The sequence below is a fragment of the Dendronephthya gigantea genome, unplaced genomic scaffold, assembly GCF_004324835.1.
Source record: "Dendronephthya gigantea isolate DGI-Jeju-01 unplaced genomic scaffold, DenGig_1.0 000249F, whole genome shotgun sequence".
Classification (NCBI taxonomy): Eukaryota; Metazoa; Cnidaria; class Anthozoa; order Malacalcyonacea; family Nephtheidae; genus Dendronephthya; species Dendronephthya gigantea.
In genome coordinates this window covers 18,189-35,813 of record NW_021163259.1, presented here as the reverse complement: position 1 = coordinate 35,813, position 17,625 = coordinate 18,189, and the positions used below count along the sequence as shown (strand labels likewise).

Here is a 17,625-nt window from a genome sequence, read left to right as displayed (position 1 = left end):
GCAGTAAATAAAGTAGCCCTGGACAGGGATAGTTCAACTCAGGTGGAAGTTCTATATAATATACTGCAGCTGAATGTTCCACCCCACTGCAATAACGAACTGAACGAAGCGTGGTAAACACGGTCGCAAATACAGAAAAGTCGCCGACTCGCCGCCGTACATCTTGTGATAATAATTTTTCTTATTCGAAATCGCTTCTAAGCGGGCTCGCTCGCCGCAGCAGAAATTACGAAAAAAACACATCAGATACAGGACACAACACGTGAAACAGTCAAACCCTGGGTACGAGGGGAGTTACACGCCTTTAAAAGAAGCTCGTTCAAGAGCGGATGCATGTGTAGCCAGTAGCCTTAACACAGACCTTCTTTTCGCCCGCCAAATGCACGTGTGATTGTGTGAACAATGTCTGTTCCCAAACGCCTTTGCGATACTTTAATAATTGTTACTAACCACCCGAGTCTTGATAGATGGAACTGGTGGGGTTGGGAGAGGGTACTGAGTAGGGTGCTGTGTAGAGAGCACCGTGCTGCCACACTCGCAAATAAATTTAAAATCATCACCGCCCGGACCTAAGCTTTCTCATCCCCCCAGAAATTGAACGCCATGCAGGTTTATCTTGACGTATACAGACTACAATACGTGTTTTTGCCCCACTCGTTGATCGCGATTCGCGAGTTATTTTGTTTGTCCTTCGCGATCGAGGGTGCATGTATACGATATTAGTACCTGGTGAGTGGTGACCTGGATTATCCTTTGAATCCCTTCCGGCGTTCGTGTCAAAGCCGTGCAAAGAGTTCTCCTCTCGAGGTAAATAAAGCTACATTTGTGCTGTCTTTAATAGCCGTTTATCGGTTTTGTGTGTTTTATTGTCTTGGCATGTTTTATTTAAATGTTTTGCGTCTTGATTCGAAGCCAATCGCAAGCATTATCAAGATACATATTTTGTACAATTCTTATTCTCTTGTTTTCTGTCCAAAGCAACATTCAGGGTGGCCTCTATGTATTGTCACTATCCAGGCATTCTGTACATATCTACCGATTGATGTAGTATGTACTTGAATTGAATTTTCATTATTCTGGACAACTTACTAGTAACTTTGCTTTTACTAAGATTTGTTGCAATATTCTTTATTGGGCAACCCTGATGTCTGCCCCAAATCCCAATCTATTAATTTCATAACCATAGAAGCTTTAATCACTACATGTGGTTGTAATCAATAAGCCTAGAATCATTGTGAATGTTCTCCGTGTTTACCATACTTACCTGTAGCTACCATATGTTTATATCGTGTATTTGAAATTTAATAAGTTGATTTACATTTCATTTCCGCTGAAAGTGTGAAACGGTTAAGGGACTGAGATTGAGTAAGGCGAAAGTGGGCGAAAGCGAATAAAAATTGAAAAAGCAAGGGGATTACTATAGACATAGTAACAGTATAGGATTTGGTGCGTTAAATCCACAGTGGTTAAATCATGTAAATATTGAAATTTGTGGGGATATAGATTGCGCAATCTGGTAAGTGTGTAAATAATAAGTATTTGTAGTGTGTATTTATAACTATTTGGTGTCGTTAATTTATATTAATGTGAATTTGTAAAAGTTTTATATTTTATTGATAGAAAAACATTCATAAAGTAAGCAACAATGTCAATGCTTTTCAGAGTTCGATAACTGATTTAATTGCAGTATATCTGTAGATACTTATAAGATTTATTCAATGTGATAGGAGTCATATACCCTTGACGGGTATATTCAAACCTAAAAATCTAAACTTGTCCTTTTCCTCACCAGCTCACTCATTACGAGTCGGAGTGCCTAGGCCTTAGGACCCTAGGTGGTGGTTTAAAAGGAGAAAGGAACACACACACACAACCCAAGCCCTACATCCATCCAAAGCTTGAATGTGAGAGATCGATTTTATTTATTATATGAGTGTGAAAAATGCACATTCTTAACGTCATATGTCCAAGTGCCTACTCTTGGTTATTAAGAACCTTTGCTGACAATACTCTGTAGTATTTCAATAGGGTTGAACATAATAAATTTGGAGTTGCAACACAGGAAATAATATAGGCAAAAATGTTCTCTGTGTTTACCATACTTACCCTTGACCAGCATATTCAAACCTAAGATTTTTTAGGTAACCTCTTAGGTAATTTAGCTTTACCTTCACTGTAAGCAATATATTCTTCAACGCTTGAAATAAAATCCATATTTCTGCACAATTATGTAACCACTAATTATTAAACTATATTAAATGGAAATTGATTACATCACACAGCCTGGTGCAGGGTTTTAGGTGCATGACTTACATACTGATTAATTACTTATATATTCATGTATCATTTACATGCCCAATATTCATAATTTTGCAGCAACAACTCTGTATTATCTATATTGATTTGAGTATTCATTTGCATAGCTTTGCCTACATTATATATAGGGACCTGGTGCTATAGCGTTTGAATGGGGCCTTCATGATTATGTCATTTTACATAAACTCAAGGGTGCAATATGGCAACCTCGTACCTAGGGTCTTACAATTGCTCGGCCTCCTGCTGTGGAAATAAAAAAGATGTCAAGCTGTCAGTAACATGCTATGAAAGTTTTAATAATTTTAGGGGAAAATTATGGTGTGTAAAAAAATTTTACTGGAAACTTAATCTGGAAATAACTAAAGTAATTCAATAGGATGTTTCCTATAATTTTCTTTATAGAAAACTATCATGGGAATTCAAAATTTTCCATCCAAAACTCTTTTAGAACTGCCTATTTTAGGCTTTAGAACTGCCTATTTTAGGCTTTAGAACTACCCATTTCCAGTTAGAACTGCCAATTTTGGAGAATGGAATGCCTTAGGATGAGCCTTACAAATATTCCTATGAGAAATTCCTATAGGAAGTCTTATAAGAAATTCGGACCAATTTACCGAAGAAATTTCTAAACTAATAATAAACAATTATTGGATGAGGTTTTTGTGATATATGCGAAATTATCAATTCAATAATTGTTTTATTATAGATTTAAAGAATAATAAACATACAAAAGTTTGAAAATCTATCCATATTTGCTTTTTTCTACGTTTTTTTCCCTTTGTTTGTATGAGAAATAAACACTGCTTGGTAACCACCGCAGGCTCACTTACAACTGTACAGTTGACTGACTGCAGGAACGTGTGTCCACTAACTATAATTTCCTTTGTTAATCTGTCTTCCGTAACGCTGTAACATAGTTTCCGATACAAGGATACGCAAACTCGCGAAGATTCATTCGAACGTTCATCTTAGCCAGGCTCTTTTACACACGAAACTATAGGTTCTATATTTGAAGTACATGTATATTTGGGATTGAATACATAAATTGTTTAATGGATAAATAGAAACAGACATCGTTATTATTCCACTAATAAAACAAAAGATTTTAACACGTTTTAATTCATGTTTTTCGTATCAATGTTAATAAGTTTCCGGTGTCCGCGTTTTCCAATAAACCATAATAATAAAACCATAAACCTGGAATTCAAAATTCCTATAGAACTCTTATAGGAAATTTTTGTAAAGGAATATGCATAATTTGGGCACTTGGGGCACTTTTTTAAAACTTTTACACATTTATTCACCTAAATTAACCAATGTCGGGGCCTAATTTTTCAAGCCAAAGTTTTACATTACTATGTCATGCATTGCTCCAAAACTCATCAATATAAATACCTCCATCCAGTTGGGTAAGCAAAATATACTCCCCTGGCAAATTATCCGTTGGCTAATGATTACAAAAACCTCCGATTTGCTTTTGTATTAACCCACATTTCAATGCATATCTTGACCCTACCCTTTAGAGTTACCTAATTTTAATTATTTCGCAGCCACATCATAGCTAATACATGATATGTTACATTAGTTTAATATTCATCATTTGCATGATGACATCCAACCTTTAGATCCCAACGCGTTTCAAGTATTGCAATGGCTTGGAATTTCGGCAACAATTGCCTGGTCGCTGCAGTCGCTCTAACATTTCTCATATTGCTGTGGAAGGCGGTGAATTACCTATTCAGTAAATCAGACATTCCAAGCCCTAAAGGAGATTGGTTTATAATCGGGCATCTGTTTGAAATTAGGAAAAGCAAAGACATGATGCAAACTTTCGACGAATGGGTGAAAACCTATGGACCGATAGTTCAATTTCGACCACTGGGGATATTTGGTATGTGTGAATGATAATTTGTTCCGATCATATTGTATTATTTATCATGTGCTAAGCCCTAATATATATAGTTTAAATTTGAATTGTTTGTTATTTTGCTAATTCGGATTTCTTAAAACAACCCAGAGGTCGAGTAGGATTCGATGGAATGCTACTCCGTAAATTTATCGTAACAAATGCCACAAATTTCCTTAGAAATATATGACACAATTGCAACACCTTTTTTTTGGTTTTTAACACCTTTCTTTGGTTATTAAATACCCCTATGTCACCCCGATGTTTCTCGTCGCTTATGGGAAAGGGAGTTTATCATTATTCCTACTAGCTACCTACGTTTTCTTTTGAATTAGTAGATCATTACTAATAAGGAGCATTCTGTATTATACATTTTTTGTGTATGCCCTTACTGGTTGCTCGAAAGCGCCTACTAATTCCTAATGTTCAGTCCGTAATAATCTCGTAATCTCTGCTGCTGCGCGCTCGGCACAATATTTTATTCTCGAACTTCTAAATTTTGGAACTTGAACTTGTAAAAACTATTATTGGATCAGGCTTTGGTAGGCTGACAATCTAAATCTGAAAACGCACAAAAATGTTTCTTGTCTGCATCGGTGAATTTTAATTTAGTTAAATTAAAAAATGGTCAAAATTTTATCCCAGTATTGTTGTGTATAAAATAAAGTAACTTGAAATACTTAATAACTTTTTAAAAATGACAAATTAATAAATTGGTTTCGTCTTTTGCATTATTTTAAGAGTTATCCCACGTTTATTCCATTTTGGAATTTAAGCTCTACCGTAAATCATCGATAAAGCGTCGCTACTTGAATAAGGGCCGCTGTCAAATAAGCGCCGCACTTCTACCAAAAATAATTTAATAAGCGCCGCTATTGAATTAGCACCGCGGCACCTATTTAAGAATGCATAAATAAACGCCATAGATTTTTTCAGCGCGCTAACCGTTACCACAAAATAGACATTACACTGTCTACTCTGAACTGTCTATTGAGAATTTGATCACAGCCAATATATAAAATTCAAGTTTTATTGCTGCATTCCGCGTCTAGCATCTGTGCATGTCGTTGATTCACCGTGTATACTGTAAACTGAGCGGGAATTAACCAACAGCCGAACTTCGCGTTTCCTCTAGTACGTGCTGGTCTTTTCACTCACTTTGAATCAAGCACCGCATTTGAATAAACGCTGCATCTTCAACTCGGAATTTGCATGTAATAAGCGCGGCGTCACTTAATCAATCATTTACGCTAATCAATTCGAGTTTACTTCATTGACAAACTTTGGAATGAAAGTATTCAACGGTAGATTTAACTAAACTATAGGTTACAAAATATACGGTTTGTTTCTATTTATCTGTATCACGCCATTTTCAACGTCTTCTTTGACGTTCACGTCGTGCTAAATCAGCTTATACTACCACTCAAGTTCGAAGAATAATTGTTAAATTTTGACCTCGGTCCGAATAATTGACAATTAAATTACGCCTTGGTGGTTTATGAGCTGATGGAGCTGAATTTTATCAATTGTATATGGCGAGCAAGCTGGTATAACTGTTGTAGAATATAGCCAGCACTTTATAAAAAATAATCTGGCTCTTTTTAAGTTTTCGTCACAAATTCTCACCGTATTATACTGGCTCTTTTCAATACATTGAGTAGCTCTGCTGATCAAATTGCCAAACGGCTCACATACAGTGAGTAGATATAGCTCTATATCCCTAATATATAGATCTGTCTCAGTGTATCTCTATAGCTCTATATCTCTAATATATTAAGATCTGCTTCAAAATACTCTATAGATATACAATCATGCATGCAGCAACCCCTTGCTATTTCAAACCAAGCACACAATTTCCTGTCCTAGCCAGACCTATAAAAACTTTTATTATATGTGTATAGAGATTTATGCACAGCAGAATGATGAAATAAAAATCGTATTTCACTGTGTAAATTAATTTCATGCAATTTGATTGGACGTACGATGTTTTTCACGTGTGAAAAAATGCCATACACGGCTTTTGATTGGACGTACGATATTCTTCACGCGTGAAAAATTGTCGTATGTCCTTTGGGCGGCAATTTGTTTACATTTTCTTTCAAGATGGAGTCGAAATATAGGAGTGAGATTCAAAACATAATTCTCATATTCAAGATATTTTTTACATTCAGCACATTTCAAATCTTTCGGAAAGAATGTCTAACTTCTATTGAACAAAATTACAAAGAAACTGAACGGTAATAAATATGTTTTCATGCATAAAGTTTCGATTTTGTTGCTCGCTGTGTTTTTGTATACTAAAAGCGTGTCGTTGTCAAATTGATCTCTATACACGTGGAAAAATTGTCGTATGTCCTTTGGGCGGCAATTTGTTTACATTTTCTTTCAAGATGGAGTCGAAATATAGGAGTGAGATTCAAAACATAATTCTCATATTCAAGATATTTTTTACATTCAGCACATTTCAAATCTTTCGGAAAGAATGTCTAACTTGTATTGAACAAAATTACAAAGAAACTGAACGGTAATAAATATGTTTTCATGCATAAAGTTTCGATTTTGTTGCTCGCTGTGTTTTTGTATACTAAAAGCGTGTCGTTGTCAAATTGATCTCTATACACATTTAATAAACAAATTACTTTATGGTTGGCTCGTTTGTACGATTTTTATTATGCACTCGTTGCGAAGGATCGCAAACTCACTCGTTCGCTGCGCTCACTCGTTCGCTGCGCTCACTCGTTCGTATTGCGATCCTTCACAACTCGTGCATAAAAATCGTACGCACTCGCCAACCATGAAGTAATCTCTATATAGTGAGAAATGACTCAAAGCTAAAATCAGTCGATACTGTATAGTTGGTATTTCTATCATTCGGTACACGTACGGTTTATAGACTCTTGCCGCATCAGTAAATGGGGATTGTTTAAAATCCAAGCATAAACCATCAGAACAGTACAAAATCTCAAACAAAGACTAAACGTCAATTGCATTCAGTCAACTCTTTTTCAACTAGAATGATTAGTCTTGGAGGGGGAATTTGAAGCCAACTTTGTGCTTAGTTTGCAGGTATAACTCCAGTCCTTTTCCCAGTATTTTTTTTGAACAGATACATATTTTTTGTTAGTTTCGCGTAGCCACAATTAATTCAATAATTTAAATGTCTAAAGAAATGTTTGTCCTCCCAAAGAATCCATTCAAGTCTACTTTGACGTGCAGTTTTCTCAAGATCGTATTGGAACCTTGTTTTCCCACATAAGATCTATGGATGGATTGAACCCAAAAATTCTAATTGCATTGGATTTTTAAGCCCCTTCTCTGGCATTACTCCTATTTTCTGCAGAAGAAAACACAAAGTCCATTGATTGGGAAAAATATGCCAGCCAAAAACAACGGTTTTACCAATTTTACCAAGAAATAGTTGCATAAAGAGATGACTAAATGAAGAAGTTATGATGTTTTTTCAAGAGTTGAAACATCAAAACGTCTGTTTTTAGCCAATATACTTTCTCTACTTAGAATGACGCTTTATGCTTTAGAGTGAGAAGTTACATTAACTGATAGTTATGCTTTTTCTCTGACTGTTTGGTCATGGGATAAAAAAAGCACTGTAAACGCTAACATACTGTATATACTGGCGCGCTCATAAGTTATTGAACACCCTGTTTTATAGTAAATGCAAAACGAAAGTTTCTTATGCTCCTGATGGAATTAGAAACTCATTTAATTATAACAAAACTTCATTCTCAATAGTCGTTTTAATACAATTGTCCACTTATTTTACCATGCACCTCACATCACTCGCGTGCACACAACGTCAGGCACATGCCCACTTATCAGTATTTTGTTAGATATCCCCCGGAATGCGTATGAGAAAGAAGGTTGGGTTTATAGCCAGAGATTGGGATAACAGATGTGTATGGTGTAATTCTGATTCAAATTACAGGCAAAACAATCTACCTAATTAGTGACGCTGATGCCCTAAAACAAATTTTGGTATCGAAGTCATTCAAATACGGAAAAACAAGACTACTTCGTAGGCCTTTGGTATCAACAAAAAACGTGTTCGCTGCAAATGGGAAGGAACATTCCAGAATGAGAAAAATGATCAATCCCGCATTCAAAGTGAGCAACTTGAAATCTATGGTTGCCATTTTTCAGGAAAAGGCCAATACACTTGTAGAGGTAAAAATATGTTGCGAACATTGTGTTGCTATGTAGGAGCTTGTTTGAATAAATTGGTATTCACATGCAAGTTTATGGTCTGGGGCCGGTTGTATAAAACCCTTTAACTACATTTTGCATAATTAAATGCTAATTAACTCAGAAATACAACACTCTGATTGCGGCTAATCTGTCCTTAATGTATGGAATACAAGTGGTAGATTACAAAGCACAGGCAAAAATAGTACATTTTTATTTTATTTCTACCCGAAAACCTCAATTGATAAAATTCTTGTACCATAGGTAAAAGGTAATGAAGGTTTATATCATAAAACTTGCTAAAAGTTGACTTGTTTGTCCAAACAGCCACGGAGATAATATAGTTTCAATAGATAACCCAGTAGGTTTAGCCGCCGAGGTCGAGGCACTGCGAACCGAGTGACCTTTACAGAAAGAGTCATTTATTCAAGACAGAAGGATTATTTCCGTAACCCAGCGAGAAAGCGTAGATGAGGTTACTGGCTTGTGAGGTTTTTTAAACGAAAGAAAAAGTCGTGACGTTTCGTTGCTCTATTGTCTGGAACCCTTTGTTCGTTTTAGATACACTTATAAGGCAAGCGACCGAACAAAGTGATTCATTTGTAAATTTAGGATAGATAGATTCGCCTAGTTCTCCATGTAGTATGTGCTCGTTTCCTGAAAATTGTATGGGAAAACGTGCCACCTTTCGGGTAATGTCGCATGTAGGTAGTGTAACATGGACACGCTAAAGCAAAATTTTGCTTTACGAACTTTGGACATGGTGATTGGGATGTACGTAGCGTTCCATTTCTTTTTAGTTCAATGTTACCGACAGATTTCTTTCAAAAGAGCAACCGTCTATAGATAAGCACCACCCCCGCCCCCTATCATCGCACTTGGTTACGATAATTCAATGAACAGCACAACCCAATACGTGTTCTAAACACAAGTACCAACAAGCTTTAAACATTCCTAAAAGCGGATTTCATGCGTGGGTCACGACAAATTATATGACACAATGAAAACTAACCCTAAAATCAAGTATGACCTGTTACACATTACTTGTGATCTCATAGACTTGACTAATATTTTTTCAGTATTGGAACGGCACAATAGAAGCGACAAAGAGTGGTAATGATAGCAAAGAAAGTCGCTTGCCCGTGCAAAACGATTTGTCGCGTATGGCATTGGACGCATTAGGTGAATGTGTATTTGGCTATGATTTTGATACTATGGACGGTGACACCGCATTATCAAGTGCATTTACTGATCTGTTGCATGGTGTAAATCCCGGTGTGATTACATTTATGCAACTACTACGTAACTACTTACCGTTCCTTATATGGTATAGTCAAACGTACAAAAGACGTCAGCGAGGCAAGGAAATTGTCTCAAAATTTCTGAAACAGGTGAGAACACCAAATTAATAATCATTTAGTTGAATTCCTTTCATTCCTTCAATTCCTTTCTCCGCAGAGTCATAACGACAATGAACGACTTGCGCTTTAGACTGCTTCATTTTTTATCAAAGTAATAAGAAGAAAGTAAATCACCACAGCTAGAATAGACATAGCAAAATTAGTGCAAATGCAAAGTTTAGTTGCAATAAATTTTTAATATATTTTGCCTAAAGAAGTATTCTTGTTGTATTTTTCGCTTTCTCGTTCTTTTTTTTGTTTTTAAATAGCTTAAATAATAAATCATCTACGGGCCTTAAAAAAGCCATGTGGTTTCTAGGCTCCTCTCTTTTTTGAGGGGCGAATTAATTAATTAAAAAAAAGTGAATGAAACATATCTATAATTTTCCAACTATGTTCTACGAGATGTAAACACACTATCTCTATGAAACACGCGGCAAGCATGGATTCTTCCCTATGGTACTATATAACCATTAAATGTAGTTAAATGTTAATGAAAATTATTTTATCAGACACAAAACCCGAAGGCTCAAACGATCTACAAGAAAGCTGCGGATGGGCCGTAGCTATAGACGGCTTAATAGGGAGGCAAGGGAGGTTTATATATATATAAATTCATGTTTATTATACATCGTAGGGGAAAATACGAATATAAGACGAATACAAGGCATAAGCCACATATTCACCCCCCCCCCAAATTTATGTATGAATAATAAGGTTATCGTAATTTATTCATAAGGTGATCGCAGATAAGCTTGATACGAAAACAGACAAGGACACCGCACAAAAGGACCTGCTAGATCTTCTTCTTGAAGCTGTTGATGACGAAACAGGCAAAGGTATGGATGAGGAGGAATTATTTGCACAAGTGTTCGTGTTTCTAGTCGCCGGGCACGAAACAAGCGCAGTCGCTATGTCATGGTTACTTTTTTTTCTTGCCCAATACCCTGAGGTGCAAAAAAGGCTTCGCCAGGAAGTTGAAGTTACATTGAATGAGAAAGAAGAGTGCTGGGAAACCTACGAATCCATGGAGTACCTTACTGCTGTAGTGAACGAATCATTGCGTCTTCGACCATCCGCATCGGTGTTCTCTAGAAGAGTAATGAAGGAGGACAACATCTTGGGATATAACATACCTGCTGATTCAATGATTGTTGTACCAATCTACGCCCTCCATCGTAAACCTGAATATTGGTCGGATCCAGAAACTTTCAATCCGGAGAGATTTTTGGAACAAAGTAGGTGCATGATTTCGACCAATTATAATATAGTGCGTAATAAAGCACTTACGATGTGATTATACAAATCATGTCATCTAACATGTGGTTTGACTATGGTTTGACACATGCACGTTGTTTAGTTTCCTGACTTTCCCCTAAATTTAAGCACTGTTCTACTTTATATTTTTTCCTCAAAATGATATTCGCTTATTTCATTGTTTCAGGTACAGCTTTTTCTTTAACATTGCCTAGTTTTCATGTATCACTTTGACAAATACAACTCGCCGTCATTTTGAATAATCTGCATCGGTGATAATCGCGAATTATTATTTGTCGTTGACCAATCGGAGGCCAGAATTTTTGATAATCGCCCTTGCAAATGCAGAAGTCTAACAAAGGACTAAAATGTGTGACTTCTATTTTTTCTAGATAGGCAAAATAATCCCAACCATCGTTATGCATTCATGCCATTTTCCGCTGGTCCTCGAATCTGCGTTGGCTATAGATTTGCTTTGATGGAAATTAAAGTTGTACTTTCTGCTTTAATCAGAAAATTTTCATTTTCAATGATTCCTGGAATGTCGTTTGGAGGCTCGATGTCTGTAACTTATAAACCTGAGCCCAATATGGAACTTTTGGTGCGAAAGATTACAGAGTAAGAGAAGTTCAAGGGTACGCAATCATTATTCGGGGGAGGGGATGGTGTATATTTATATATTCATATATTCATGTTTACATATGGATACAGTCCGGCATAAGATAAATATACAAATATTCACCCCTAGCTATACGACCCTGGAGACTACGATTGTAGCTACACATAAATATATAGATTATTTCATCCTATTTCTCCGCCAGAATAGCCGATAGCTAAAACCATATTTGACTAGATGCTTTTTATTTTTTTTAGGTAAATAACCTTTTGATGTTGTTTGGGAATATGTATCCTCCTATATATGCGTCACTCTTTGGCATTATTAATTATATTTTGATATTATACACATTTTTGGGTAGAGCAAAGATGATAATGAGCGTAACATCAACGTTGAATTAACTTAATTTTATTAATTTTCACTGATCACTAAAGGATTGGAAGAATACTTTTAAAAATAATTACCTGAAAAAGGTTAATCAATAGTGGTCAATAGCTACGATCGTTTATGTTCAAGACAAAATTTCAAGACTTTTATTTGTGGTAGATAAATGTAGCACTGTTCAGTTGTGTCCTATTTTTACTGTGTATAAAACTGATATTTTTAAATTTTAAAACTTTTGAAATAATCTTTTTCACTTGGATCATCGTGAAAATATACGAAAAATTGACTCGTAAAATTGATTAAGAGAGAATGTAAAAGATGCCTTCGGATAGAAAAACTTTTATTCAAATGGATGGTATAAAGAGTGGTTTTAGAGTGTTTTTGAACAGATAAATAGGTAGATAATAAGGGGTTTTGCATGTCTAGAGAAGTCTAGTATTACCCAGGCTACGGTAGTAACCATTTCCCAATCGAGCAGGGTACTGGGTCTAGTCGCGAACCGCAAAGCATCTATGGACTGTTGGGAGGGACAAATGTAATAATTGGTAATCAATGGTTCTCCAAACGGTACATACATGCTTTGCGGTTCGCGACTAGACCCATTACCCTGCTCGATTGGGAAATGGCTAATAGACGTGCGGCAGCACTTTTACAAACGTTTTGTCACTATACACGGTTTTAATTTACTCGACACAAGGAACGGGTGTATATACCCGATGTGTCAAATAAAATTACTCCTGGTTGATTAACGATAACTTTTACAGGTTATCACATGCAGGGGTGAGGCGTTTTCAGTATCATTTGTAGCTTTCAAATTCTCAATAATATCCATGATACTTATGTTCAGGCTTCAGAGACCTATATCGAGTTTTATTATTTATTTTACCTGTTAGTGCCCAAACGCCATTGCGAGAATCTAATCTGATTATCTGATTATCGATCAGCATTTTAATTAATTTTTACAATTATCCGGAAAAGGCGATGTCAATGACAGATGTCTTTATTCAGTGACAACCATATCTTTCAATCCGCGGATATATTTTTGATCCGAGTATGTAACTCTTCATATATGTCCATTCTTATTATTTATATTATTATATATATACCAAATTATTATATTATATACCAATGGCTGAACATGGTAGATATCAGTCATGCATGAGGACACAAACGTAAGTTTCAACTGTATTGTTTATACGAAAATACGGAGCTAAACATGTATCATCTGCTATCATAGATTGTGGATTATCATAGATTACTACTACTTCTTCTAAATTCAATTACGATTATTTCTTTATTAATTAATATATCAGTATTGTTCGCTTTACAGTGACATTTAAGAAATTTTCAAGACAGATTTTCAACGATTTCGCATAAAATGAATGTACGCAGTACAATCACGTGATTGATATTTACGTATAAATATTATTTTCAGGTGACAACCAGATGAAAACACGTTGTTCAAAAACAACAACTTAAATTTGTGGCTAATTTTTCTAGACAAACAAAGAAATTACCTAATTGCAGTTACGTATGCATTAAACTTGTTAGCAGGCCGTCGCTAGAAGCTTATTCGGGGTTGGGAGGTGTATATTCATATTATCGTCTTATGCGCGGGTCAGCCCGGCTGATTTCTTTCTGGCCCTCAATTAAGCTTCTAGTGGCGGCCCTGCCTATAAGGTGCAAACTAAAATAGTGCCCGGTGTATAACGTAGATGAGCTGCAGGTCACAGATGTTTCATTACCTTTTAATACACATGATTTCGAAAAAAGATTCCGCAGAAGATCCTTAGGCGGGGGAGGGTATGCTTTAGAATCGTCCGCGCCCCTTGTGAGAATAAGCGTGAATTCCAAAGTGTAATACAAAGTTAAAGTCATGTCCATATGTAAACATATCATGCGGTTTATTTACGTTTTTGAACTTCTGTACTTTTTAAAGCACGATGTCCTGTCTGAATATCGAACAGCATTTAGGTTCGCAATGCTTCTAAATGAGTATGAACTGTACTGATTATTTTCAGAAGTTCAGGAGCAAAAGGCTGGCACGTGCGTGGTACATCAGAGTTAAAGCCAGGGCAAGCGTCTTGTTTCAATTCTGAACAGGTTCTTGTCAAGCAATAAAACCCCTGGAAAGACGTCAGAAGGATTGGAAGGTTTAAGCGTAGGTGCCTTGAATCATCTTCATCTTCCATACATAGGTAATCAAAGATAAACTTGATAACAGAAATGACCAGGGCAGCAAACGAAAGGACCTACTGGATATTCTGCTCGAAGCGGTCGATGACGAAACAGGGAAACGTATGGATGAAGAGGAATTATTTTCTCAGGTGTTCATATTTCTATTTGCTGGACACGAAACAAGCGCGATTTCTATGTCACGGATTGTTTTCTTTCTTGCCCAAACCGTGATGTGCAAAAGAAACTTCGCCAGGAAGTTGAAGTCATATTAAAAGAAAAGGAAGAGTGCTGGGAAACCTATGATTCGATGGAGTACCTTACAGCCGTCATTAACGAATCAATGCGTCTTCGACCAGCCTCGTCTCTGTTTCGTAGAACAGCATTACAGGAGGACAACATCCTGGGTTACAACATACCTGCTGATTCAATGATTGTTGTACCCCTCTACTCTCTCCATCGTAAACCTGAGTATTGGTCGGATCCAGAAACTTTCAATCCAGAAAGGTTTTTTGAAGCGTGTTGTGTTGTCATGACGATTCAGTGTATTTTTCTACGTCGCATAACATGTGCTCAAAACCTCAGTTATGTCATCATACATCAGGCCGTTAATAGTAAACTTTGGAATAGATTGTACTAAAGTTCGGAGTAAATTTCGACTCCACATATGTTGCCTAAAAGTTATATTAGTCTTCTAGCCAAACATTTAAATGGCTTAATATCCCTGTTCAAAATGTGTTTAGACAATTTCGCCGGGAGCCACCTTAAATTGTAGGGAGCCACCTTAAGCATTATTGACAGCTACATATTTTGAAAAATCTCTTGTCCCTTTAGTTTCAAAACTTAGCCGAAGATATTTCAGTATGTTTTAAACGTTTTCCCGCCAAAACACTTGACGTATAAAGAAACCTCCACTCAATAATAGTTTGGTTGGTATTCGAAATAATTAATTTGTAGTAAGATTTTTTGCTAATATACATATGTTACGTGTTACTAGGACCTTTGAAGCATGGCAAGTATCTGCTTTCATAAATTGTGAAGATATCATATGCCACACTGAAAATACCGTTTTAAGATTAAGCTATTGCTGAAAGACCAAATGACAACTCGTTCATTATAAAAAATCATGTAAGAGTTTATGAGCGAGAGATGCCTGTGATGTCTGTAAATGATATGGATTTTTAGTGGAACTATTTATAGTGTCAATAAATTTCATAACCTGATAATCTGACTGATAGGCATATTTATTTTGTGCATGTCGATATTTAAATACGGGAACCAAAGTGTGTGGTACTTTTTTTCTAGATAGCCAAAATAATCCTAACCACTGTTATGCATTCATGCCTTTTTCCTCTGGGTCTCGAATCTGCATTGGTTATAGATTTGCTTTGATGGAGATGAAGGTCGTACTCTTTACTCTTATCCGAAAATTTTCGTTTTCAATGATTTCTGGAATGTCATTTGAATGCTCCCTTTCGGCTACTTACAAACCTAAGCCCAATTTGGAACTTTTGGTGCGAAAGATAGCAGGGTAGGAGAAACCGAAGGGCGGGTACTACACCACAGTCATAGGCAACATTTGAGTCCTTCGTATACTACTTGTACACTCTTAAAGTTTATGTATATAATGTTTTTGCTATATATAAGATCCATTGCATCCCAGGTGGAGAGTAAGGGTTGCATTTTTTATTCTACGACATTTTTTATTCTATTGATTCGATTTAGTAAAACATTAGGACAAGACAAAGTGAGTTTGTTTGCGTTATTTGGAATCGTATGTTGGTTTCCGTAGAAACCCACTCTTCGGGTATTATGATTAATTTGCAAAATGTTAAGTCCTTTAATTTTCAGTTAGTATAGGTAGTAATGCGATGGCGAGTATGAATAGTACAAGTGATGTTGGAAATTTTTACCAAAATTGAACGAGCCGCACGGGCCTCGTTTCATCGCGAACTTTCCGGGCATATTTTCAATGCAGTGAATGCACGATAGTTTCTTTTGGTGTTTTTTTTGCTGCGACCTTCCATCGTGACGATATGACTATCGATTTATGGCTGCATAAAACAATAATCCGTTTCCCTTCTTTTTAACTTTTAGATTTGGGCGTTATTAAAAAGAAAATTAACACTAGAATGAGAATATTTTTGAAGGGCACATTTTTACAATCGGTTCCCACCTGACTTTTCGGGACACCACAGCACTGCATGCTATGGAAAAAATGGTGGGGGTAACTGAAGAAAATAGGAAGGTTGGAGTGTTGTAAAACAAAACATGAGGAAGTGAAATGTGTGGTAAAGAAAAATTAACAACATGCATATATTGATTAAAAAGGTTTCGCATGATATCGTATTTTACATGAAGCCTGCCGCAGATGTAGGTTATTGACTGAGTTAATGGTCATGTGTCATGATGTGTGGTATTTAGCTTTTGCAGGAACTAGATCTTTATTTTTGCTATAAAATCTGTCATTCCCAGGCACCAAATGGAAAATTTGACTCGTCATCCATTCTCCATGGCCATGTGCTACTATACAGCACGTCAACGTCTGGGCTTCTATTATACAGCATGTAATTTTTTGTTTCAAATATGTCAATAATTAGCTATAAGCCTGACGATTACCCTAGTTTCCGCTTCTGATTAGCTTTTTAGACCATGCCATGGCATTGTATCAAGCAAGCTTTATACGATTACTTTTTTTCAAGTACTCAAACTCGGGAAACATAGAAAATACAGTTTCGGTCTTTCGCAAACAAATTTGTTCCTGTTAGTAGCGTTTCAGTTGCGCCTCTTTCTTGAGTTCCTTCGACATTACGTCTGACAGCTTTTTCTTGGTGACCTATAGCGCGCTCTTGTCCGATTACTAACAACTAACGGATTTTATATGGTACGGTGCATGTATCCTCTGTCTTTTTCCATGTTTTCTGATTGTTTTTTGGGGACTTTCAAATGTTTGTGTAGGCAAATTTTTTGTTACTACTCCCAGATCTTGGTTTTAAAAGAACCTTCTCGACGTTACACTACGCAACTTTTCTTACGACTTGAAATGGAATTGAAAATCCCAAAAGCGAAATTAGTTGCATAATCATTGAAAGTCTAATGTATGATCTCGTGCAGTCGTGCATATAAATTATGCTATTTGCAGGGGGCTTTTATATAAATGAGTTTGAGCTTTTATAGGCACAGTTTAGGAATAATTGTTGTCAATAATTTGCATTTGAATGCACATATAAGCTACATAGTTACACTTGTAAAGACGTTTTAAAAGATTTGAATATATTAGTCATTGAATCATCAGCGTTGCGTTGAAAGAAATCATGGAAACATGATATGCAATGAATAGGAAGCAATGTTACAATGATATTAATTCGGTC

The 17,625-nt window shown here is 36.2% G+C and overlaps 2 protein-coding genes across 5 annotated transcripts; both read left to right on the top strand.

Annotated features, from left to right (window-relative positions):
* The first annotated feature begins 726 nt into the window (after window positions 1-726).
* On the top strand, window positions 727-13,133 carry LOC114540729 (cytochrome P450 4F5-like). 4 transcript variants are annotated; one of them, XM_028560859.1, is made up of 8 exons: window positions 1,385-1,516; window positions 1,793-1,904; window positions 3,942-4,207; window positions 8,166-8,404; window positions 9,502-9,813; window positions 10,562-11,060; window positions 11,472-11,714; window positions 11,953-13,133. In XM_028560859.1, exons 3-7 carry the CDS (start codon window positions 3,967-3,969, stop codon window positions 11,699-11,701), a joined length of 1,521 nt encoding a protein of 506 aa, XP_028416660.1. In that variant the 5' UTR covers window positions 1,385-1,516; window positions 1,793-1,904; window positions 3,942-3,966; the 3' UTR covers window positions 11,702-11,714; window positions 11,953-13,133. The 4 variants fall into 4 exon arrangements, with proteins under 4 accessions (XP_028416661.1, XP_028416658.1, XP_028416660.1 ...); XM_028560860.1 differs by lacking the exons at window positions 1,385-1,516; window positions 1,793-1,904 and adding an exon at window positions 727-807 and having other exon boundaries at window positions 11,472-11,697; XM_028560857.1 differs by lacking the exons at window positions 1,385-1,516; window positions 1,793-1,904 and adding an exon at window positions 727-807.
* Window positions 13,134-14,070: 937 nt separating this feature from the next.
* LOC114540735 (cytochrome P450 3A9-like) lies at window positions 14,071-15,789 on the top strand. Its single transcript, XM_028560862.1, has 4 exons — window positions 14,071-14,154; window positions 14,278-14,489; window positions 14,633-14,799; window positions 15,560-15,789. The coding sequence occupies exons 1-4, from the start codon at window positions 14,071-14,073 to the stop codon at window positions 15,787-15,789; spliced, it is 693 nt and encodes a 230-aa protein (XP_028416663.1).
* The last annotated feature ends 1,836 nt before the right edge of the window (window positions 15,790-17,625 follow it).